The sequence below is a fragment of the Centropristis striata genome, chromosome 4 (genome assembly GCF_030273125.1).
Source record: "Centropristis striata isolate RG_2023a ecotype Rhode Island chromosome 4, C.striata_1.0, whole genome shotgun sequence".
NCBI lineage: Eukaryota > Metazoa > Chordata > Actinopteri > Perciformes > Serranidae > Centropristis > Centropristis striata.
The window spans coordinates 9,719,573-9,746,546 of record NC_081520.1 but is presented as its reverse complement, the minus strand read 5'-3'; the positions used below and the strand labels follow the sequence as shown (position 1 = coordinate 9,746,546).

The window sequence follows — 26,974 nt, the reverse complement described above, 5'->3', positions numbered from 1 at the left end:
GGTGACACCTACATGTAATCAATGAATTGTGTAAAAGAAGATATTACAAGTTATGTGGATCTGGCTTCTCAAATATGAGGTTTTAGTGCTTTCTGACATTTATTAGACCAACCAGTTAATTGATTAATTGAGCAAATCCTCATATCAGATTTGACAGACAGACAGATAGATCCTGCAGCATTCAACATACATACATTAAAAATAAACTTAACCTATAAATAATTAACCTCTTATAAATCTGAAGTTACATTAAATTACTTAGATTACTTCTGGATTCAAGATTCAATACTATATTGCCTTGCAATGTAGTTGTTAGGAATCTGTCTCAATGTGTTCATAATAAAACTACAAATAAACAATACTCCACCTACCTGTCAGGATACATAATAAATAAATAAATAAATAAATATGTATAGCGCATTAAGTACATCTTTGAGTGCAAGATGTTGAGAAAGTTACTGCTAATACTTACTAATATGTACTTTTTACATCAGTTAAGTTTTATTCCACGCCTGGGTATTCTGCAGGAAACAAGTCTGAGGTGCTGCTGATTGAAGGGTTCCCCCTAATGTGTGTGTGTGTGTGTGTGTGTGTGTACATGTGTGCCTGCATGCACAGTGAGGGTGCATGCTGGATAGAGAGAAGGGTGGGGGAAGAAAAAAGAGGAGTTGAAGATGAGAGTAAAGGGAGTGAGAGGGAGATGAAGGGGGGGGGGGGGGGGTGACATAAGGGGAGTGGGGTGAGTAAGGAGGACGGGTGGGTGTTAAGAAAAGGGGTGGGGTGAGAGGGGGGTGCACTTGTGTGTGGGAGGATGGGGGGGGGGGGGGTGCTGCTGGAGGGGAAAAGGAGGGTGGGGAGGTGGGGGGGGGGGGAGGAGCTGCAGACAGTTTCCCCCGCCCTCGCGCTCGTCTGTGCGCCCCTCGCAATTACCTGTTCCACCAGAACTGATGTGAGCGCGAGTTGGCGAGCACATGCCACGTTGGGAGAACAGCCAAGTCTGAACTGAATTGCCTTTACAGCAACAAGGGCTCGAGAGGACCATTTCAATTTAATCCACCTTCAAAAAACCCTCACAACAAACAACAAAAAAACTCAACCAAGTGTTCTTTTTTAACCAAACCTCTGAAAGAAGAAGCCGACTGAGGATCTGAGAGAACCGCAAGGATGCACTTGTTGTCCGCCAGCTGCGTGTGTGCCCTCCTCATCACCGTACTCCTCCGCCAAGGTAAGCTTTTGTCCCGTTCACCGGCCAGTGGTGGTGTTCACGCGGGGTGCGCCCGTGCACTGAAGCCGCAGGTATAGATAGCTCTATAAGAAGCGGAAAGTCTCAGCAGTCACACGCAGGTGCCACCAAAACTTCAGCCGGGGCTATCGACCACATTTCCGGGAGAAAGTAGAGCAGTGACGCTAGTGTTTTTACTTATAAGTTGGTGAGCTGTAATATAGTTTTTGTTACTCGAAGCTATCAACTCACGGATGCTCATTTTATGTGGATTTGGTTAGCGTATAAATGTATTCTAGTAATAATCTGATTTTTTTCATACAAACAATGCAAAATCCTTCTCTTATTGTTGTTTTGGCATCTTAAAATCCACATAGCCTATAATTCAGTTACAATAATGTAATTGTGTTAAATTAAGGGGGGAAAATAATATAAGTATCTATAATGCATGAAAAAAAGTCTTTATTAATAAGACCAAGCAGTTTCTTTTAACTTTACTCACCTCAGTAAAAGGTTTATTATTGTAAGTTCTTGATCATAAATGTAAAAGTGACTTTTTTGTGTGTATAACCTGTTCATGTGACATGAATTATAGCCCATTGTGCCACCGTTTCTTTTTTGTCCCCCTCATGATGGGAGAGGCAGGCAGTGAGGTAGTCATCATCACCCAATCTTCACATGTGCTCATGCCATGATGTCATCATGATGCCCCATTTCATGTGTTTTTTTTCCTGTCCTGTTAACGCAGACTGTTGAGCAGAATGATGCTGCGTTCACATCCTGTCTGATTTATTGTAATTATGGGCTGCCTGTTGGCTGGGGGGAAAGCGCTCCTGACAGGCTCCCACTAGTAATTACATGTCGGATAGGACTCGTTGTGGATGTGGGCAGATGTAATGGGGTTGTACAAGTGAATGCTTCCAACTTTAAGCAAAGAAATTAGTTTTTTGGGTGTGATGTGAATGCAGCAACTTGGCATTAAGCGATGATATTAAAATCATGCTTTGAAAAATGGATGATTTTTGCCGCTGGTGGGTCTTTGGAGAAAAAAAGAGATGAAACAAGGACAAAGTATGCTTTTTAAACACCTCTTAGTCCTAATTTTATGTTTCATTCATAATGCTTTCTCCAGGCTTCCTTATTGTCTGCTCTGCCAGGCCAACAGGTAGCAGCACCATGTGCTCATATCACTCAGCCAGGCCATTAAGCAAAGCTGCACAGAAGCTCTGAGTACTCCCTTGGAAAGAAAAGGGGCGGAGAGGTTGAGCTCACTGTACTCCCTTCTGCTTCGTCACACTACGGTGGCGCCTGTTGTTGTAAATTAACACCATGCAGCACCTATCAGTCAAGCTCAGGTGGTTTATTTGAGAGGAAACGAATGGCCCTTTTAAGGTGCTTTTACACCGCTGTGCCGCTGCAGTGCCGTATGCCTGAGACAGGAGGAGAGTGCACTGAGTTGGTAATGAGGTTAGACTTTATGGTTGTCCACACTGCTGTGTGTTTAGCAGGCATGCTGCTCAAAGTGATGACCAAAACATGTGTGTTTGCTTACACAACAGATGGTCAATCTTCTCCTTGTCCTCGCAGAAGAGTTTCACTTGAGTTGTTGTACAAAACAGAAATATTCTTCAATTTTCTTGATAGAGGTAAAAAAAATCTGACTGAAAGGGTTTATTGAGTTGAGGATTTGCAATAAAACTGCATCGATACTTGTAATAAAAAACAGACCTGTGTTTATTATGTTTGAACTGATGAAAAAACAACAGCTCCCAAGGTTTTCTGCATTAAAGGCCGAGCCTTGGCCTTAACCGAATGGAGCAGAAAAACAGAGCTCTGAATTACTCTTGGAACAAATAGTCTGGAAGATGCATCTGTTTTTTTTTTTTGTTCACTCCCTTGTCTCCACCCTTCCCCCACCACCACCCTCACCCCCGCCTGAACAGACAGGCAGCGCTCGGTGTCACAGCTGGTATTACTTGTCAAGTGAGTGGGGCTCTCCCTTTAGCTAATGGACTAATCTCTAGCGGGGGTCACCCCAATTTCACCTGAGATAGATGGCGGCCTCTTTTCTTTCATCTTTAACTAGGTTATGTCCAGACCTGTCTCGTGAATGTTCTGATGTTAATGCACAGGAAGGAGCGGTCTTTAATTGTACACTTGTGTTACATGTGAAATTGTGTACAGCTGTGTATTTGTGTGCTTGTGCACGTCTCGTCTTGTTTATAGACGGTTTTCCTCTTGATGTCAGAAGACTGCTTGTGGTTGTGTCTTCTTTGAAAAGAGATTTCTTTGTGACTTGAAAAAGTATTGTATCCCTTCATGCAAAATTCAGATGCATTCATGAGAAGTATATGGCAACTCAGCCGAATCATGGCTTTGAATAGAAATGCTGCATCCATACTTTGTGCTATCACTTTAATACTTCCTCTCTTTAAATAGTTTAGTTGTTTGTTTATTGGATTTTGCAAATGGCTTGCTGGCTAGCTGCAGAACTTAATCAAATTGTGAAATCAAGATTAATCATCTGTAGAACAGACGAAAAACATGAGGAAATGAGAGAATCAGCATGATTTAACTAATTGAATTTGGCTATAAAAGATCTTAAACTAACAAAGGGAACAAACCTATTAATCCATAGTTCTTCTCACTTTTATTCGAATTAGAATACTTCAAATGGCCCAAAATATGATCTGCATCATCTCATCATACTGCTGGATGCTTAACCCAAATTTGGTTGCTCATAGTATCTCTCAAAAAGCTCTGTAGGACTCTCAATCCTGTGTGTGGAGCGAGAGTGTGAAGTGGAATCTTTTCTAGTATCACACGGTTAGTGTACTTGTGTTTTTTTTATGAAAAGGACCTCAGTATTGAGTAGGAAGTGAGACATATGCCATTACTCGCCCAGGCATCTCAAAATGAACGAGACATAAGAAAGAAAAAGATGTTCAATAAGAACTTTGAGTGCGCATTATGTCCTCTTTCTTGGGCCTTGGTCAGAAAGAGAAATAAGTGGAAATGTGAGCAGAAATGCTGTTGATGGAGAGAAAAGGGGGGACACTTTCATGGGCTCTTCAAACAAGACAGAGCGGTTCAGACAGGCCGAGGTCGTACTGTAAATTAAAGCAGTATTAGGCTGGGGAGCCCAGTGTCACTTCCCATCAGGGGGTGCAGGATTCCTCCTAGCGCCCCTGGCAGCAGCGCTTTACAGCCTGGATGTGCTGCTTAATTAACTACTGACATGGTAACTTTGGCTTTAAATTACAAATAATTAAAAGTAAAGATGAAGCTTTCGGTGACGTAAAGCTAAAAATAACCCCAAGTTATGATGAAATTAAAATTGGGTGGTTACATAATGTTTGATGCAGCATTAAGAAAAAGAGCAAAGGTTTTAGTGCAAATCTAAAATTGGGAAATCTTATATTAGAGTTGATGATTAACCTGCTCTGTTTCTGTGAGAGGATAGGATACTATAATTTCCAAGAAAGTGGGCCGATGCATCAGCTTGTCCCCAGAGAAATGATGCTTATAACATATGCATCTGGACCATATGGTGAGGGACTTGCTCACATACAGTATGACTTGAATAAAATAGACAAATCAATGGCCCTAGATGGTGGAAACAATACAGTTGCACAAAACTGTAATTCTGATGTAACACGGTAAATTTAGACGTGTATTAGTGTTTTATTTTGGTCTTTGTCTGCCATGCACACCTCACACAGTTGGTTGGAGTGGTGCACACACCCTCCCACACACACACACACACATTTCTCTCCTCCCCCAACAGGACACTGAACAGGTGGAGGAGTGTTGGGTTTTAGGGCCGTGAAGGGGGCACGCGTCTCTTTATGATTCCTGTTTGTGTGTGCAGTTGTTGAAAGGAAAACACTTTGTTCCCATCACTCATGTTGAGCTAAAGTATAACTTTGAAGCCTTATTATTCACTTGTTTATAACTTTAAGAGGAAGTTGTCTTGTGATTACTGGTTTTAAAAAAAAAGTGTGTTTGTAGATTTGTTCCAGAAGTCTCATTTCGAAACCAAACATCACCTTTAGATTAGATCGAGTGAGACAGTGGCAGAGAAGTATGAGCTACCACGTGAACATGCTGAGTTTCCTACATGTCAGACATAGCAATTCTCTCTCTGCTGGATTCACCAAGCAGGGAGATGTATGAGCGGCTTTGCCTTGGGAAAATGAAAGGACTTGTGAGGCAAAAGCAATCACTCTGAGGCAATGACTCAATGAGAAAAGGGTCTTTTGTTCGCCTTTGACAGTTTTACACACAGGATTATCAGTAAAACAGCAGAAAGTGAATCTTAATTACACTTTAGTGATTGGTTCACCCCACTTTTAAAGCTAGAGTGTGAGATATATTCAATTTTTATAATCTCAGCTAAAATGGCCTCATCAGCTGTCCATTTTGCTGTAATTTGCCGTCCAGGTTAAGGAAGATGGACTAAATTAGCACTTCTTGACTTCTTATGCACCGCGTTCTACAGTTTGCATGGCTAAAGTGAGGAGAGATCATTTTAAAGAGAGACAAAGCATTGTAATGTTTTACCAAACACACTTGCATCTCAGTTTTTCTCTTTGTCATTTTCTCACTTTCCTCATTTTGCACACAGCTTCCTCGCTCTGCTGTGCAAAATAATGGTTTATTTGTTATCCAAGGGGAGGGACCAGAGTTCTATTGTTTCAGCTATAAAGAAAGGCTTAACAACAGGAGAGGGATGACTGTGCTATGCAGTAGTGCTTCGTTCTTTATGCAGGAATACCCCCATTGAAATGCATGAAGGTATCCTTGGTTTTGGTGAAAGACCAACAGCACTCTGAAATTGGGCAGCCCTTGTCTCAGGGACAAAAAAGTGAGGTTGTTTCTGTCTTTTGTCATTGACGCAGCCCCCGGCTTTCACTGGATTCCTGTGGACTCCCGCCGACTGTATTGTGAGGCAGCCTCTTTTTAAACAAATGAGTGTATGATAGCGACTTCTTGCTCCCGCTCCTCTCTTTGTCATTAATATGGAACAGCACACACCCCTCGGAGAGGGCACAGAGTAGCTGTTGCCTGTCCCTGCACCTCACATGTGCAACCTGACTGGGAGGAGGAGGGAAGGGAGGGGGCATCTCCTCTCTCCTCCATATGAAAAGCCTGTGGCCACACCCATCTTTAACAACGCCTGGATCTTTGTTCAAATTCTCCATTAGAGTCATTGCTCTGGTTTAATGAATTCTTTGAGAGGCCTCCATTAACTGTGATGGTAATCGTTCGACCAAAGAGAATATTTAAGGAATACCATAAAGGGGTGCACGAGTGAGCCAGAGGGTGGGTGCTTATGTGGCTTTTGTTTTTGTAAATTACATTTACTGAACTTCTTTTTCTCATTAAAATGTATCTTATAGATTAAGCAAAGACAAAGACACTTCCCCCACCACTGGCAGCAGCAGCGTGTCAGCAGCAGGGCTCCTACTGACCCTTGAAGGGGGTTATTGGTGAACCTCTTATATTTATGTGTGCACTCCCATAAAGTCATTACTTCTGCCAATTTATGAGAGTCAAGTGGTCAGACAGGAGGTAGCTTTTGTATCAGACCTTTTATTTTGACTTTGTCTGAGGTTCAGGAAGTCAGTCGGGTTGACAGAGCTTTAGTACAAAAGGTGAAACATCCATTTTGAGCCCGGGGCCAGCTAATAAAATGACACGGAGGTTTGTCTTCTGCTCATTTCTGAATCACCCTCTGTTGGGCCGAAAGCTCGTTTGCAATACTGAGATGTCGCTCTATTCATTCAGGCGCTGTTTAGCAATTTTTCATTCATGAAACATCGCGCCGCTCCCCGTTACGCACTGCCTTTGGGACTCAACAGAACAGCCTTGTGTCTGCATTTGACCTCAGTATTCACATTCCTGCCATTTTAAAAGCTGTTTCTTTGTGTTGCACTGATGTCCACCATCCTTCCCTCATACACTGTTGCAGCAGACTGCAGTGCCCGAAGCTATCTTTGATTACATGCTGCTTCGGTTGAACTTGCAGGAGACAGGAGTTCTCATTCAGGGAGACTCTCTTTCACAGGGGATTGCAAGAGTACATCTCTGATTGGAATTAAAAGCCTGTCATTCTCTTAGTGCCTAAGTACGAAACAAGATAGAAGATTAAATGGTTGGCCCGTCTTCTCGGGGTCATCAATGTATCAATACACTTGGGACTACCCTTGAACCTTTATAGAGGTCTAATACATGCCCAAAGGAGTGGGAGGAAGCACAAGCCTGCTCTAATTGCTGCATTGTCTCTCTTGAAATGTTATATCATGGTGGTTTTCCTACAATGGTATTTGGATTTTTATAAAACTAATTTACTGGGTTCCAAGCTGCTCTATATATTAGATTACCAACTGGGGTGTACTTCTGAAGTAGCTCAATTAATATGCCCACATATTTGTGCATCCAAATAGCAGCACAAATTGGTGTGATGCTCATCTTAGTGTCACAATAACCAGCAAACTACCACAATCCATGCCTCCCGCCAACTAGAGCTATTTCTAACACCTTAAAGAATAGCTATTTTCTTTCTAGCATAATTATTACATAAAACTGCTCACAACAAGGTCTGTAGACATGTTTTGGTGCCCTCTAAGGCATATAATTAGTTCAATTATATTCGATAGAAGATGGACATCATTATGGCACATTATCGCCAACATCTGGCAACTCATTCTAAAACGATCTAGACTGAGAAATATCACTACAAGTAAGAGCCAGTATGTGAATTTTTGATTTTGGGGTGAACTGTCAATGGAAAAGTGTACAAGAAATCGTAAAAGTAATGGATAAATGGTTTATATTAAAATTCTATAACAGAGAATAAATATTTGAAATATCTACCTAAAATTAATGAAAAGGCGTATTACCCCAAATGTAATGGAAAAGCAGTTTAAATAAAGTATAGTTATAGTTAGCTAAAATTAGCACATCACCAGATATAATAATTATCTATTACTTTTTATGTTAACTGCTTATCCTTTAGCTAAACAGTTGAAATAATAACCTAAAGGTAGGGCCGCACAATATATATCAGTACCGATAAATTATGGTGCGATAATCGGAAATTTATATTATTATGTATAATTCAGATGAAATTATAGTCAATAGATTATCAGCCAATAAAACAAAGATACATTGCTTTAATTGACTTAAGAAGCAGCATTAACAGACTCCGATACACTTGGCGGCGGCTAGTCAGAGGTGTTAAATATGTTTTTATGATTTTAAAGCATTTAATCTAAATTCCACTTACTTGAAGGACTTGAAGTACTTGAGACAAGAGCCCTCTTTGGGTGTTTTTGTGACTATCTGATGATAATCTTGTGTTTCATTTAAGATATTATTGGACTCTGTCTGGGAGGGTTCATTGCTCTAAACTGTACATAAATCATTGATTCCCCTGTTCCCCTTTGAAAGAGACATTTTCCCACCCAGTCCTTGAAGAATCAGACTCCCATCCTGGCCCCAGGGCATGTACTTCCTGATGTGCAACTTCTTGGAAAACCATGATTAAGTGAAAAGAAATGTAATCCTCACACCAGAATGACTTTGTTGTCAGCAATAGCAGCAGCACTGTTTCCGTTCTGTTTTTGTTCCATGAAGTCAAGCGTTGACCTTTCACATGGCGACACCACACCAGAGATGCTGCGATGGATAAATGACCTGTAGATATATTAGATGTTTTATGACAAGACACTAAGCTTTGCTGTTAAATATTCAGCTGTGCCACTGCCAGACCTTTCGAGGAAGGTGAAGAGATACTTGTCTGATAATTGGATGCAATACTTAATTTTCTAATGGGACATTTTAAGAGGTCAAAGAGCTTTATGTTGCCAGGGAGAATAACCAAGCATTTCACATCACATCCAACTGCTGCTTTTGTCCTAACGTATCCTCTTAAAACAAAAACAAAAAAAATGCACAACTCTGATTTCCCTCGACTGCAAGGTGGTCCAAAAAGGGATTTTAAACAGGAATGTTTAATAGTAAACTCACAAGCAGCCTGTCTACCCGAGGCCCTTGTCATATAAAAGTTGCTTTATTACAATGCCTGGCTTGTCTATTGACTGAGGACATTGTTAAATGAACTTTGCAGTGTTTAATTTTGAGTAATGAAGATGCCATAACCCATTATGCTACCATTCATTTCCCCTCCCATACAAGTCGTAGATACAGAGGAGATGACACATCATTTCCTCATATAATGATAGTGATTTCATTTCAGTGCGCTGGGTCACACAGCAAAAAAATTGACACTGAAAAATGACCCGTTTTTTTCAGTGTGTAAGATATTTTAGGATAAAGCGACCTGGATTTTCTGCTCTTTTCTTAGGAAATCTTAGGATTACCTGTCTTATTGTGGAGGGCTTGCCACAGCACGCTCATGTATAGACAGAGGCAACACAAACGGATACACCAAACCAAGACAACATCAGAGCCACAGTCTGTCATTTGTTCGCACAGTAATATCTCCCAGTGGGTTTCTAATAATTGTTACCTTTCTGCTCAGGGTGGCATTTCCTCAGATATCATGCTTGAATGAATATATTTCTTATTGTCCTCAGTAATGTCTTGTGTTCACTGCATTTCCATAACTCAGGTCATTACATCTGCAAATATGCATGTTCTTAATATCAACAGCAAGAGGAGCCCAGTAAGTAATTTTCTCCCCTCTTGTTCTGCTTTTAGAGACACATTTTCCCATTTTGGTGAGAAATTTTAATGACTGGAATGCAGCAAAGGTTTGAGCTAAATGCATTAGTGTGCTTACGTGCTCAAAGTGACAGGTGATGTAAATAATCCAGTCGTGAGTCAACTACAGCTACTAATCATGATGTCACTCCCCCTTTTAATAGCATCAAATAACTTAATAAAACCAAAAACGCCAGGGTAATCGCAACTACCAAAAATGACAGAAACCATCTTTGGGAAAATGGCAGAAATGCTGCTTTGAGTCTGTAGAATATGGAAATTTTGTATCATTAAACATAATACCTTTGGTGTTTGGACTGAAAAAACAAGACATTGAAAGACAAGACCTTTGACTTTGACAAACTAGAATGTACTTTTTTTCGCTATTTTCTGATGTTTCATAGGCAAAATCATTGAATCAATAAAATGATTTGCAGATTAATTGGTCATGTAAATAATTTTTAGCTGCAGGTCAACAATCCATTTAATAGTTTTTGAAATGCAACTCAAAACCTTCTGGCGGGGCCAGAGGAAACATCAGGGGGTCACCAGAGTCTTAAGGCATCATCATCTGCGTAACATGAATGTCTGTACGAAATGAAACAAATGATGATCCATGCAACAGCTGAGATATTTTAGTGTGGAACAAAGTGGTGGACTAAAGAACAGATATACTGACATCTGTAGCACAATGCTATGGTGCTACCATAACAACAAAATACATCTGCATTGTGTATTTCCAAATACGTGCCTAGTTTTTACCACTAAGTTTTTTAAATTGCAGCAAATATCCTTATTTATCAGTGATGTTGTTGTTCAGTAAAGAAAATATAGTTCTTTCTGGACTTGGTGGAGTTGTAGCCCCAAGCTCCTGTATTTTTGTCTGACCCTGTAGTGGAAGCAGCTCGTTGCTCCAGAGGACTTTCTGAAAAGCGTGTTGGCTCAGTTTGCTTGTAGGGGGGTAGACTGTACAGAGCAGTCCCATGGAGATATTTACCCCTGAGCTTTTTAAGCCACATTATTTTTTTTAAGACGTCTTTCAGAAAAGCTTATTGACAGGTTTTGTATGAAGTGGGGGTGTTTGTGTGCTGCTCACTATCAGTTAGATCTGCAGGGCTTCATCTGCTCTTGTTCTGGATGAACCACACAGGACAAGAAGCAGAGGGGGAGCAGTTAAAAATGTGCAACGCCAGGGTGGAATGGTTAAAAGCACTTACGTTGATGTATGCCTTCTCCTCATGTCATAATGGAAGAAAATGCAATAGCCACCGCTAATGAAATTATTATGCCTTAAAGGACCCGTGTTCCCAAGACGACGGCGACATATGCTGAATTACATAAACCGAGAGTGGTTATCTCATCTTTCAAAAACAAAAGACGCAAACAAAAGAGCAAGATTGGGTTTGTTGTGACATTTCTATCTGTTAAGTGAAAAACGGAGGATAACATTTTTAGTGACCTTGCTTCAGCAAAAGATAAATTGCCTGTTGGACACAAGTGAATTTATTTCACATAAACAAACACTTTACAGAATACACAAATTCATCAAACCCAAAACCAGCATGGCGCCATCGGAGTCAACACTAGTAAAACCTTTCAGCCAAATCGTGTAAGCGGTTATCCTGCTAAGTAAATCTGAAAGTCCTGAAGTCGTAGGAAGACTCAGTGGTGTGACAGTGCATGTTAATCTCCAACCTTTCAGAGTACTCCATCAAAGCAGACGTTGGTCTGTGGGTATTAAATGTGAAACCACACAGATTTGATGTGCAAGCAGGTACATAATCCTTTGTATGTATTATCTGCATTCCATGTATTCCTCCCACCGCTCTCTGCTCTGTTTAGCCAGCAGAGGCTTTAGGACCCCCCCAGAGCCAGAAGCTAAAGCAGGACACAATTTGAAACCGTCATGCCCTCTTAATACCAACCAGGCTGTTTGGCTTATTGGAATGGGGAGCGTTGCCTGCTCTGTTTCACAGTGAAGGGTTAGAAGGTCAAACCTGACATTATGAGTGCACAACAGCATACATGACTCTTTGCTCAACTAATGTGAATGTATCAGCCTGGCCACGGCAATTACCAGAGATGAAAGCTACACAAGCCATCTGCTGAACAAATGAAAATATCTACCTGTTAATATTTTTGTTGTTTACAGCAAAACGAGGCATGCATTATTGATACAGGAAAGTAGCCGCTGTGCATTACATTCAGACAATGCTACAACTATTCCACATATTTCCATTAATCATCCATTTTGTGTTGGGGAAAATATTAGTCCATGGCTCATGCAGCGACTAATGAAGCACTTTAAGATCGATAAGTGGATGCATTCTTGTTTACCCACGTAGGAAAAAAGTGATGGGCTCCGGGCTGATTCTCCTCCCTTCTTTGTCTCTGGTCAGAGCTTTGTGTGCTTCTCTTTCCAACTCTGCTGTGTCAACAAGGCTGCACTTACCTTCAACAGGGGGGTGTTGTGGTTAGCAGGTTTGATTGGTATCCTCAGGCAAAACCTGCAACTGTAATACGGTCATACAGATAGCATAATAGTAAACACAAGTGCTCCCCCAGGCCCAATGTGCTGCAGATGTTCAAAGGGTTTTCCTACTGAGGGAGGAGTGGGGGTCAGGGACAGGGCGGGGCCACCTTTACAGGAAAGGGAGCACTTGTAGGACAGACATGCAGGTACTTGAAAAAAAAAAAAAAAAGCTTAGATGGGTGGAATGTGGAGCTGCTAGCTGGGGTAATATTTCAAAATAAAAAAATAATACAATTCAGTGCATTTTCTACCAGTAGGATGCTTTTAGTCTGATGGTGCCATGTGTGATTCAGTGCTGACCCTCCTGTACAGCTCTGTCTGTTCGCATATAAAATATGTCGAGCATGAGGGTTTGGCATGGGTCCTGGCTAGTGCTGCAACTAACAATTATTTTCATTTCCGATCCAGCTGTCATTTTCTGTCAGAAAATAAACAGGAGATGCCCATCATATGTCTCCAAAGCCCAAAGTAACATGTGCCAATCTGGCCAGCTGCCCAAAACCCTAAAGAGATTTATTGTGAGATGCAGAGAAAAGTAGCAAGAGTTTGACATTTCTACTTGAAAAACCACCTAATTAATCGATTAAGAGTGGAAACGATTATTATTAATCATTTTTCAAGCTGAAATGCCAACTGGTCTGTAGTTCAAATGAGGATTTGCTGCTTCTCTCTCTTTTATATCACAGTATAAATTAGTATTATGGGGACTGTTGGCCCGACAAAACAAGACATTTGAAGACATCACCTTGGGCTCTGCGAAATTGGGATTCAGTGACTGTAACAGGTGATTCATTTCACACACAAAAAAACGTAGATTTTCCTTTTCTCAATTAACTAATTAATCTAAAGTCTAACAAAAGTCGCAAGGTGACATCTTTAAATTGCTTGTTTTGTCTGACAAACTGCCAAAAGCTTAATTCAGCAGTTCCATAAAAGAGAGAAAAGCAGATCTTTTTTTCTTTAGAAGTGAGATCCAGTGTTTTGTTTAACATTGGTGCTTGAGAAATGAGTCAATTAACAAAATTTTTGTGTTATTTTCTGTCAATGGGTTTGTTAATTAACAATTCAGTGTCATTCCAGTACAAGTCTGTCTCTTTTTCCTTTTCTTTCGCTGTGTGACGTTAGCGCCAAGGACCCTTTAGGCTAATAATAAAATTGATTACAAAGAAGTTCAATCTATAATCCAGGGAGCAGACACTTACCCTGGAAGTGAGTCCTGCTCTACTTGCCTCCGTTGCTTCAGGCAAGGGAGGCTGGCAGGTTTATGGCCTGTATGCAAAAAACTGATACCTCCCGTCTGATGTGATACCTCTTGAAGAGACTTGGTGAAACGACGAGCACTTTGATGTCAAGAAGGTTGTTTTGAATGTGTCAGGAATATTTTAAAGCTGCCTATTAACACATCTAGCTGCACAGGGTGGCAGAGCAAAAGCGAAAAAAGGTTATAACAACTTGAAGATTTACTTCTTGAAGTAAGATTTATGGATATCAGTTCAAACTCTTCAGTAATTCAAAGGGCACTATATTCATTAGCGGGAGGCATTACTCACTGTTAGAGGCTCCATCTGGAGTATCACACCATCTGCTGCACCTCTTTAACCCTTACATTTATTTTATTAGGCTGTAAACATTTATTTCATTATCACTGTGACTGCATTTTCAAGCCTTAATTGGGTTGATTACTCTTCCCTGTGTTTGCTGGAGGAAAAAGGGTCTGTTATTTTAATTACATAGGCTGGAAACAGTTTTCAAACAGCAAGTCCTACCTCGCTGTGCATTTATCTTTGCCTCGTAATCTCAGTAAAAACAGCAGGAAACCACTATCTGATCAGATACTTGCGATCAAGTTTATTGCATGCAGCCAGTGAGTTTGATGCACTAAAATCCAAAGAATGCACCAACAAACATGAATCTGAACTGCAGATGATGGGATATGTGTAGAATCTAGCAACGTGTGCTATATTGGTGCCGCTCAAGCATCGTTAAACACACGCCAAGATCTGCCAAAGATAAAAAAATCTTTGGATTTAAGGGCTCAACTTTAGCCCCCGAAGAGACTCTTAGAAGTGTTTCAGTAACTGTGAGATTAACCAACTTAGATTCAAAGCCTCTGTGATTACAGACAGAGTCATTGCGTGTGGATGCAAGCTCATCATAAGGCATGGGTGAGCAGGACAAATTCAATAACGCTCGTAAGATCTGCCAGCATAATAAAGTTTGAAGGCTCCTTGGCATATGAGAAAGTTATCGCATTTAAATGACTCCGAAATAATTAAGAATGAGTGAGTGGTTTCTAATCAGGCGTCTGGATTGACTGAATTGAGAGTTAATAGCCACCAGCCTTGCTTTGCTCTACACAAAAGCTGCATTTGAAATAAACTTGGAAGCAAATTTGTTTGACATCCTTTCAGGCATTGAAAGGAAATGACTGAGTGAATGAGTATAGAGTGGCAGCGTTCACTCATATAGATGTAGGTGTAGATTTGAGTGATGGAGATTTGTTTGTTTTTTTATTCATACCTGAAGAACTCGATCAACTTGACACAAGAGCCTCGGGTGGGTCAATGTCAGCTCTTCCGGAAACAAATGAAGTCATTGCAAAAATGTTCAGCACTGAGTTGCATTAGGAAGGGTTAATGGGTAAGTAGGAAGTGGTGTGTCTGTGCCTTGTTAATGGCCTAATGTTTCCTTTAATGGCGCATCGTTAATGGGAGTTGTTGGTGGATGCTTAGAGTCAGGACTATGAGCTCGCCTATGATCTGCCCCAAGTCTACCCACAGGCCTCTCACAACCACTTCTCCCCTCGGGTCCTCTGGCCTGCGCCCTTCAAATACATAATTCACGATATAATGGACGTGATTTCTGAGTGCACTTACCACCCGATCACTCCAGTAGCAGGCTGCTGTCTTAAGAGCAGTCCCCGCACTCGTGCAAACTCATATGCTGACGCAATTTATGACATTTTTAAAGAGGGTTTTACGGACGCTTGTGTGGTCGAGTGTATAGAGAAGAACATTTCAAAGACTAATGATCGTGCCACAAGATCAATTTCTAGCAAACCTTATGGCAAGACATTTAGAGTGATAATCACCCTTCTTGTAATGTGCTTTTATCTTTCCCATCTGTCTCGCTCAGACAAAAATGTAACAAAAACGTCTCTGTGATACTGCCAATAATGTGCTAGAACATATACAAAGCATTAGATTCTCTCTCACAGTTACTCTATATGAAAATATGTTTGTTTTCCTTCCTTATTGTATATAGATATGCACTTAATCCTTATGCTAACATTTATTTATGCCCATTAATTCCAGCCCCAACAAATACTTTCCTCCCAGATATTTGCTCACTGCAGTGCTTTTTCTGGAGCTTAGAAGAACAATTTAAGCCAAATCAAAGTCGAATTGTCTGCTTTGATTGTGCTGTCAGCATCTTCAGAGTGAGACAGTGATTTAAAGGAACTTGAAAATAATTTATTAAAAAAGCTTGACAATAGATTCTCTTTAAAACCTCATATTAAGTGCACTTGCTAATCAAAGGGAAAAATGCAAGAGGTTTTTAATATTTTGCAGTTTCTTTCTGCACACTGTAAATCTTTATGTTGTGTGTCTTATCCAGCTTCAAAGCTTGAATGTCATTCAATTAATAATGATGTAGAATTTCAGATTTCACATATATTCCTGTATGCTATTTAACATACGAGAGGATGTATCCAATGGAGTTGCAAATGAGAAAGCTTTTTCGCAATCTACCTGGCAGTCTGAGGTCTATTTTGTTGTTTGGCAGTGTTTTTTTCTCATTATCTTGGATCTCCAGTCAAACGCAGACAACGTGGCGTCATGTTGAGATATTTTCATTGAAGCCTCAACAAAATTTAATGAAAAACTTTCTAACACATCTACAGAAAATATCCATTTTGTCCCTCAGAATCACATACTCTCCCCATTACTTAGACGGAGTGAAAACCATTCTAGACAATAAAGCGATAAGTTATTCTGACAGTATCCTTAATGGACCAGAATGCTATGCGGTCACAAGACATCCTGTGTTTTGAGCTGCAGAGCAGGACTTGTTGCTACCTCTGGGCTTATTATTCCAGTGCTATTATTCATCACTTCACCCCCACACGCATAACCCACAGCTGATGCAAAGTGTTTGCACCTGTACCCTGGGGAGTGTCGGAAAGTATTCTGGGAATTGTAGGAAAATCACAGAAGTGGAGGCAAACAAGATATGATGCACTGTGCACACAGAAAGTCTCACTCTTGAATTAACTGTTGCGATGCAATCCTGCATAAAAAGATATTAAGAAAGAATCTGAAAACTTGGTTTTAAGTTGATTCTCTTGATAACATTTTTCTTGGCTAAATGAGCAACATTCAATCACGTGAGTTTTAAAAATTATAAAACATTATGGGGCTGCTGATAGCACCATCAATTGTGCACCATTTGAAACCAACATCTGCTACATCTTAAGGAGTATTTCACCACCAACTGCTAATACAAGTAGCAAATAGTGCTGGTCTTTCTGAATTGGACTGTTTTTGCAGTAGAGTTCATTTTCATAGATAGGGGCCAATTTTGTTCCAATGCACATTACCTCATTTACTAATAGGTGCAAATGACAGGAGAGCACTGAGACACGATTTGCTTGGCAGTGCAGCTGGAGGTTGGTTCACCCTTTGCATGTGCTTTGAGAATTAGACGGTTTATTTGGCCGTCTTGCTGGCACATGTTTAAGCCAAAGACCTTAACGATAAAAACTCATCTTATCTGCCTCTGTCATCACATTTTGATTTTTTTTTTTCTGAATTGTATTGGTGTGCAGTTAAAGTCCAGTTAAAGCAGGCAAAAGCAAAACCATGGTGGAAAAAACAAGCAGCAACCTCCAGTTTGGAAAATATGAATCCAACACAGAAGTGCCAAAAACTGCAGTTCCTTGAATGGCCACTTTATCTTCATAAACCCCTTTGTTTTGTCCAACTTTAGAGCAAAAATAGACATGTTAACAGCCTTAAAAGTGGAATAAGTCTCTGTAGCTAGTTTCTCTCTTCATAACAACTATACAGGTGGTTAATTTTATCAAGGCTGAGAGTTATGCAAAGTTAAAGACATGGCAGTTTTGATTGCAGATGTGGTCACAGGTCAAAGGCTTCATTCGGACTGCCTCTGCTCACCCACGCTCCACCTCTTTGTCCATTTTTGGATTAGCCAGTAATTGGGCGGAGTCAGGTCCTACCAAGATGGCAACGCCACACTGATCTTCACACTCTTCAGAATCCTATTGGCCATGTCATGCAGAAAAACTCAATACAGCAATACAGAAGTCCCTCATGTGAAGCAACCACAAGTGAATTAACTTTAGCAGAAAAGATTGTTTTCATGTTAGTCCCCCATCTGTCATAGTAAAAAACTGATTAAAAAATATGTTTTTAGGGCCTTTAAAAACTGCAAAGAACATTACAGTTTTATGATAGAAAAGATTTATCTTTTCTCAAATAACATGCCTTTGGGGAAGCAGCCATCAATAACGCAAGTGGCATGCAACACCTGAAGGCAAAATAAATCTTTTCCTACTCCTCCAGCCTCATCTCTCTCTTTGTCCTCTCGCCTCAATCCCTGACGAGGGGCGGAAGCAGCAACCTGATCCCTCAGCGGCAGGTCTGCACAGGTACTGAAGGCCCTCCTCAAGACGAGTATGAAACCAGAGAAAATGGAGCCAGTATTTTCAGTCACAAGGCAACAATGGAAACCCGACAGGTGGGACTGCAGGCAATGCATTAGCCCTGTTCCCACCTGCTGTCGTCTGGAGGTGTCTGTTGACCACACATGATGCAGCAAATGAACGTTGTTTTTTTTGCCTGAGGGGGAGTGAGCCATCTATATGTCTTTCTGGAAAGTTCCCTCTGGAAACTGCATTTTATATCCAGCGAGTGTAGAGCAGGGAAGGCTGTGCATTGCTCAGGTACACTGAAGTATAAAGATGCATGAAGAGCACTTATGAGGTTTATTTTCGTTGGCATTATTCCTCTGTGCTTTTGCATTCTTAAATTTTGTAAAAAACACAAACAAAAAGAACAAAGAAAACCCCTCCTACATATGCATTAGAGTTTTTGCCTTATTTTCCTGAATAACATGCAGCATTAGCATGAGTTCTGATATTGAGTATTTTGTTTGCCAAGCATGAATGCTATTGTTGGTTTGGTTGCACAGTGGTTGTGCAATGTGCCCATGCTGCTCGGGTGAAGGAGGGGAGCCATTATGCTTAATAGACTCAGACTAATAATACTGTGTGTTCTATACTCTACATAATTCTCCATTTGCTGTCCATCCTCCTCCTTAGCAGAACACAGGCTTGCTTTGCCCTCCGGTGACAAACTCTGCTCTGCTCAGTGCAGGCTGTGAAAATGTGAGAGGTTTTTGTATATTTTATTCTTCTCTGGTGTACAAGTTTGTACTGTTTTTGACTAAACTATTTTTGATAATTATTTCTGAACAAAAACTCCAAACATTCTCTATATTTGCTGCTTTTCTCTGTTTTATATGATAATAAACTGAATATAATTGGGTTTTGGACTGTTGGTCAGACAAAAAAAACATTTAAAGATGCCATCTTGAGGCCATTTTTTCACTATTTTTTTTTAAAAATTAGCTACATAACAAATGCATAAATTAAGAAAATGTTTGAATTTATTAAAAGGAAATCCCCTTGAGATGTAGCATCTCATTATCAAGGGGTGGCTATAGACATGAATACAAAACTAAAATGCATAAAAACAACAAGAACATACGCTGTAAATACACAGATACAGGAACAAATGAACTCTATGTGTTGAGGAAGATGGATATGCAGAGTTTATTAGTTATTATTGAGTTGATTATCCCTAATCCAACATATACCAATAGTTTATGATGATAATTATGTAAAACAAAGAAATGCATCAAATCATCTCATTTTTCAAGTTGAAACCAGCAAATGTTTAGCATTTGTGCATGAGCAATTACACAAACGATTATGTAATTCGATGCAGCAGTAAACTGAAGACTAAAATGATCTTCTTCAGATAATATTTCATCATGAGAAATAACTGAATAATTTTTCCTCCATCTGAATTTTCGAAGTGAATGAATTGAAGTTTGAGGACACCAGCTTTGAAAAGAGATATATATGTTGCACAGAGAACATAATATTTCATTAGTGTGAAAATAAATTGCTCTTCTGTTCTTGAGACTAATTTCCCATTACAATATTTTTCACTGCAAGACTGTGCGTCAATTCAGGGTTATATTAATGTCAAGAAATATCACTTTCTCTTTTCTGCAATAAAAGCAATACATTTGCTAGACTTTGGATGTTTCCTATGGCACTTGTAGATAAAAATCCACAGAGAGTGGATCACTTATTAAAAACAAAAAAAGACTAGACAGGCCTGGTTCAGCTGGACTGAAGATAAAGCCTGTGGGTAACATTGTAGAAAATGAAACCTTTGTCCAAAGTGTTTCTGTCCATAAAATGAACCTCTTTGCAGATTGGTTCCTGCAGAAAGACCTTTACACCCTTCTGAAGGTCAAAGATGTGCAGGGAGACATATTCAGGGTGCTGGGTGGCTTTCTAGCCCTGAAACAGATGGTGTGGCAGAAAATGAGACTTGGAAAATGGCTCAAAATCTCCATGTCACAGACTCTGTGCAGTTCATTGCACACAATGTGGCTTTTGTCAACCCCCAAGTACTTACACAAACTCAGGCCTGCTGCTTTCTTCTGCAAAATAGATGCATTTAGGCAGCTGGACAACTTGAACACAAGAGCTGAAACTATTTCCAACAATTGTTCAGCACTTTGATCATTGATAAATCGTTGCAGTCATTTATCAAGCAAAAACTATTGCGGCTCCTCAAACGTTCTGATTTTCTGCTTTTCTTTGCCATATATGACTGTAAACCGAGTGTCTTTGGGTTTTGGACTGAAGATGAAGATGTCACTGGCTCTAAATGTATGACCATGAATGACTATTTCCTGGCATTTCGCAGACATAATTACTAATTGAAAAAATAATCAGCATCGATATAATTAATAAAGACAAATGTTTGTTGCGGCTTTAATCAGGAGCGACATCAGTACAAAGAGCGAGAATCCAAGTGTATCCTCGTAAATCAAACAAAGATCAAACAAAAAGGCATCTCTGTTTAAAATTCCAGTAAGGCGTGACATCTCCTGTAGGTTTAATCTTAAATATTAAATCAAATATTAGGTTATTTAACAACTTTGTAGGGTACAGTTTTGCTGGCGTATCCAAAACGTGATGAGATGACCCGATGTGAGCTGATGAGAATGTGCTTCAGGCACACAACTCTCTGTGTCTGGCAGAGCAAAAAGCAGCAGCCTCAGGGCAAATACCAAGTTTTTGCCCGAACACGCTTTCAAAGATAATGCTTACATGCTGATGTTTAGCAGGTTTATATCATATAAGTTAAGTGTGTTAGCATGCCAACATTGCTTATAAGAGACTTCAAGTATCTTTAACTTTAATAATAATAATAATAATAATAATAATAATTTTATTAGGAGAAATATTTATAAGGAGAAAGTGCAAACTTAAATGTTGGTGCTACATGAGTAAAGGTATAATTAAAGTAATTAGGACTTAACGAGTAGGAACCGCAAGTGTCCTTTGCCCTGCAAAGTTTTGTGCCATTTAATCTAATAGCTGTCAAGAATTAAGGAAACCACAAATGTCAACCTCATGGTTGCTCTTGAGAAAGACATTTTTCAGACTCATGAACATTTGCACCAAATTTCAAGGCAACCTTGCAACAGTTGTTGAGATATTTCATATTAGTCCTAGTTGTTTTTTTGTATTTTTTCCATCTGCGTGAGAGTTTTTGTTCCATGACATTGACTAACTAATTAGTTGCATTTAAAATTGTACTCACTTAACTTCGTTCATTTATTTATTATTCTCAAAACACTAAGGGAGACCTGTGATCAGCCTTGAGGCTTTTAGCCTTGCATATTCCGCTGTTATTTGTGTATTTTTGTTATTATTTTTTGTTATGTGCGAATAAAAATGAAAGTAAGTAAAGCTGCTGGACCAAGCTTAAGGGTTGTCAGCCTACCTATAAAAGTGAGAGGGCCGTAATGTTTTGGGGAAATATGACTACCACATCTCCTTGAGAAGAACAGAACATACAGGACGTTTTGTTGTGCGTGTACCCTCATTACATGCTTCAAAAATGGAGAGTCACTCAGCTATGGACATTAGTGATTTTTGCCAAACAGCTCTCGACAGTCGGGTAAAAAAATACAAGCTGATGTCCTTAGTTTTACGCCATAAAGACACTGACAGGCAATTACAGTAGGCAGGAAAAAGCAAAATTATAGAGCACACAGTGTTGACGTTTGGAATGATGCCTCCATGGTTCAGCCTGCAACAAAAAGAGAAACCGTGTGAAAGGGATGTTGTGCAAGTATGCTGTCAGTTATCCATCAGTGACATGATTACACTCCTTCCCCTCGAGAGAGAGACAGACAGACAGAGATAGTGAGGAAGTAGCTGTGTATTTTTTAAGAAAAATCCCTCCTCAGCTAGCTGGTCTGGAACACTTCCTCAACATGAACTGATACTGTAACAGAATTAAAAAAACAGCCATATGCTTGTCTTGGCTTGAGCTGACAAAACAGCAGCCTATAGAGCTCATACATTACAAAATGTCTACAAGGGGGAACTTTTTGGAGCAATATTCCAGAAACATTCCTGCACTTTTCCATATGACAGAAGTCCCTCTTTATTTTTCCCGACACCAAGTAATGAGAGATTGAGCTTCTTAAATCTCTGATCTCGCCTCGTTTCAGATACTTGATATGGCTAATCAAAATTCAGCACTTGTTAAATTATTAAAGAAAAGACAAGGACGAGAAGCAGAATGTCACGGAAGGTTAGCTTTTCTTTGATTTTCTCGCTCCTTAGGCAAGCAGCATTCACTATAAGAATCTCGCCTTTCCTCAAGTATTATTGATCTAGTTGAAGTGGTTCTGTCTGCCCCCTCACAGCTGAACCGCTTCTGAAGCGAGGCTATTTGCCATCAAGTCTTTGTGGACATGCGCCATGGGATCTCCATTCACTGCACAATCCTCATTTTCAGCACTTAATAAGTTTGGGGCCTCCGTTTTCTTTTGGATGTTGCAGGCTGAACGATGTACGCACACACTCAGACACACAAACGCACACAAATGGGAGGGCGTAAGGTAGCAAAACAGGGATATAGAGACTAGTGTGGGGAGGTAGCTGATTTCCCCGGTGAGCTTATATCTGAGCTGTCGTCACCTGTCTCTTCTCGGGGATAGAGGCGCCTTAATCAGGAACATGAAAGTATCTCCTGTGGTGCTGCCTCCTGTCTCTGTCACTCGCCTGTCTATTACTTGATTTACCATCACCAGAGTATTAGCAAATTTTTTTATGTCCAGTATGAGAGCTCTGCTATAGAGATGAGGAGCTCACATCAAACTGGCGAGCAAAGTTATTTTCAGTTCAGACTTAAGTGCCAATAAATTACGTGATTTGTGAAGACACAGATGCAGCACATTGGAATACAGTGTTGTTTAACCCCAGAGAGGCTGTTTTTAGACGCCCTGAGTGCTATTTAACAGCTTAAGAAACATGCTTAACATTGTTTTATCAGCTTCACACCTCATGACTTTAACTAATTGAACAAGAATTGCTTCTTAACATGTTTCATTAGTCTGCTGCTGCTTGTGTTCACAGTTTCAGAAACCCAGGCGTAAAGTTTAATGCATTGTAAGTAGTTTTTACACTGCTTTATTTCAACCAAACTCCAAATAAGTCAACAGTTTTTATATGAGCTAGTTTAGTTCAATTACATGTATACACATTTTAAATAGGTAAGAAAAAGTGAACATGGACATTGTGGTTGAACATTGAGGTTATGAATGGCAATAAATTATGACATATTGTAAATGTTCATGTCTGTTTTGCAAATGATCTATATTTGTTTATGTTGATTCCATATAACATATAAAACATGAGATGTTACGTTATTAGTAATGCAACGTGGCTCAAAAGCAGCGGTTGCTATTCGTTTATCCCATTTTGATAAACTGGCAACCAATTTTAAACATATAAAAAATAGGGACAGCAAACAAAAAATCATGCACCCTAACATACATACTTTTTAATATTTGTTGCGTTCGTGCATTTAAATATTGCTGTTAAAGACAGAACCGTACTGGTATATTCAGGGTGGACATGTTGACTGATAACACTTGAGATTCAACGTCTGTAAAATATCAAGTAAAAGAAAAATTAAAGATGTTTGGCTATACAGTTTTTATCAGTGCATAACTGCACAGTACCTGAATTACTCAAAACACAAGTTGATTAAAAATGGCAACCATATTTTTTGGCAACCAACAGCTGGTGCCTACCTCATAAAATGACAGCACAATGCACGCTGCTTTACATCATTAAATGTGTGAGCTCAGTGTGGAGCAAAGGGAAGAGTTACACTGCTTTTCTACAAATTGGGTTTTAATAAGGTCAGAAAAAAAAAGGGAGAAATGCAATTATTCTAACTTTTTTCCCCACATACAGCAGTGAGGTCTGGAAGTAAAGCCAATCGTTACAAAACATAAGGATTAGATTGTTGCTCCATCATCATATAGACAACTGTTAGAAGTGATAATTTTTTCGTCTGCATGGTGCGAGTGCATGTGTTTGTCAACGTGAAGTCACACTGTTCACCTACTTTTGTGGCGAAGGATTACCTTATCTCAGTGAGCAGCAGGAGCTTTGTCTTCTGTAACTCAACATGTGCGATTAGTTCTCATTGTGTAACAGTGTAATCTTCGCAGATAAAGCCTTTTCCTTAATACAGACTCTTTTAAAGTTCTCAGAGAGGCTGAACACAGCTTTATTTGAATATTCAAACGTGCCTATTTGAATTTGAAATGTAAGGAGTCTATTATACAGGAAGTGGGATAACCTTTCCAACTCTGCAGGGCTTGCAGTGTAACCTGAATAGACCTGACTCTTGTTACTTACAATTGTTAGATTCTGCAGAGCAGGTTGTGCAGGACTCTCCTGAGAGGTTAGGGTTCTCGACAATAGCAAAACACGTGGACTCGGTTGCCAGCACGAATCGGAAAATCATTTGGATGTTTCCCTGATCATTAGAGTATTCTGGCATGGACATACCCAGGTGTTGCACATAATCTAGATGCTAACGTATTATTTTTGGCATGATAAAATAACTCCGAATATGAAATGTAGCAGGATATCATCAGATTTGACACATATGCAAAACATGTGCCCGTGTCCTGCAAAGAGAGCTCATTAACTCCCTCCTCCTAATAGATTCACAATGTCTCCATTTTCCGTTTTTCCGCCCAGCGTGTGCAATCTTTTCTGTCTGGACCAGAAACATGCACATCTAGCTAAAGCTCATTCAAGCATGAGAGTCAGTTTCATTACATTTACATCAGAGAGACAAAACAAGGGAGTGTGGGACGGCTACATGAGCATTGCTGTGTTCCCACCAGTAATCTGCATTACCATTTCAGGTGGGTCGGACTGATGTGCACCCAGTTGCCAAAATCGGGATGTGAGCAAGACTGTGAAATTCAGGCACAAATTTACAGCCCATTTGCTGCACGTAGACGATCAAACAGAACTTCATCAAATGCTCAAGAACGGAGCTATTACAGCATACTCTTTATAAATGCAGGAAATGTGGAAATGCCTGAGGTTGGGTAATGTGCTATTTGACATTTGATTAGGCAAAATCATTTATTGAAACAAGTCAATGCATGACTGGATTCTGAAGAAGGTTCTCAAGCCTTTGAATTCACTTTACGACGTGAGAGGAACAGGTTTTGGGTGTGGCAAATCACAGATAATAAGAAGAATCAATGTACGAAATGGTTTTAATTGTACTGCAGTTGACAAGTGACAGAGCTCATCCCTGTGTTTGGTGAAGAATTCCTGGTAAAACTGTCAGCAGCTGAAATGTGGTGAGGTTTGTTTTGTCCCGTGCTGTCACTATTAAATGTCGCTGAGCCTTATTTAAATGCAGGGATTGTATCTATGTGGGTGGCGTGCTGCAGTATCTGTGATTCTCAAATAGTTTTTATTGGGAGGGTTACACTGCTTTGATGCTCACGGATAGAGCTCCATACACTGATTATAGTCATCAGCACAGCTATACTCATACCTTTTTAAAGCCCCTTTGTTCTCTTGTGTGTATATTTTGTTACTTGGTCTCTGTCTTGTTCTAGATGGTTTTGCATTAATTAATCTAACCATTTTTTATTGATGTCATAGGGAATTGAGAAACCTGCTGGAAATGGTAATTAGTTCAGTCTTTTTGATTAGTTCTACTTTTACTGTCTGGAGAAATAAATACGATTTTAAAATGTGGCATTAAAGAAATAGTTTAAAATTTGAAATTACACGTATTAGGTTTGGTTGAGAAGACCGATACCACACTCATATATGTCCAATAGATATCTAGCTACAGCCAGGAGGTGGTTAGCTTAGCTTAGCATAAAGACGGGAAACTGGCAAACAACTAGCATGGCTTTGGTCATGTAAAATCGCACTTTTTGTACAGAATAAGCAAACATGTATAACATGATAAATAATAGATAAGCCTGGTGAGCTTCGTTAGCTTTGCACAATGCCATGCTAGCTGTTTCCCCCTGTTCTTCTTTACACAAAGCTAAGCTAACCTCCTGCTGGCTGAGGCCTCATATTGCTTCATAATCATGGATCTATAAAGAGAACTGGCTACAGTGTTGGAGGCGGGACATCATTCATTCTTATGAAAGTTGCTCATTGGTGTATGAAGCCAAAAAAATTTTTACTACTATGGATCTTGTCCTCTGTGGGACCCATAGAGCAAGCGTAGTAGAGACTGAGCTGGCTAACTTCCAGATTAGCCCTTTGCTATCTTGAATGGGGATAAAATGATTCAATTGTACAGCTCTTCTAGACCTTATAAAATTATATCAGACCAAATGGATTAAATTCTTATAGTGAAACAGGTCATTTCTCAGGGGTTGTGGACAAAAAAAAAGATTTTCAGATGTCTTCTTCCCAATTTAAATCTATGGTAAAAAAAAAAAAAAAAAATGTTTTGAGCCAAATGGCATTGTCCCAAAGATGTAATTCTACAATTTGGCCGCTATTTCAAATTGGCTTCGAAGCCCGTCGCTCTTCCCAGGGGCTTGTTCATAACAGACACACAAGTGATATCGATCTTCTCATCTTAATCTCCCCAAGAGAAATAAGCATGTTTACCAAATGTGGAACTTTTCCTTTAAAGTGAGGCTAATGGCTGTCCGCAGGGCAGGGAGGTCACATCAGTGACGGCAGGAAACTGATTTAAAAGAACATACAGCAGAGCTAAACATGAAGCAGAACGTGCCTTGTGGAAATCACATTATTAAAGTGTCTGTTGTTTGTCATCTGCTTG

The 26,974-nt window shown here is 39.8% G+C and overlaps 1 protein-coding gene across 2 annotated transcripts in view; it reads left to right on the top strand.

Annotated features, from left to right (window-relative positions):
* Nucleotides 1-933: 933 nt before the first annotated feature.
* The window catches only part of LOC131970165 (CD166 antigen homolog A-like), a 42,660-nt gene continuing 16,619 nt past the window's right edge, over nt 934-26,974 (top strand). For both annotated transcript variants that reach the window (XM_059331466.1, XM_059331465.1), the window contains exon 1: nt 934-1,225. In XM_059331466.1, the coding sequence (XP_059187449.1) occupies nt 1,165-1,225 (61 nt within the window). In that variant the 5' untranslated portion in view covers nt 934-1,164. The remainder of the gene's footprint in view (nt 1,226-26,974) is intronic.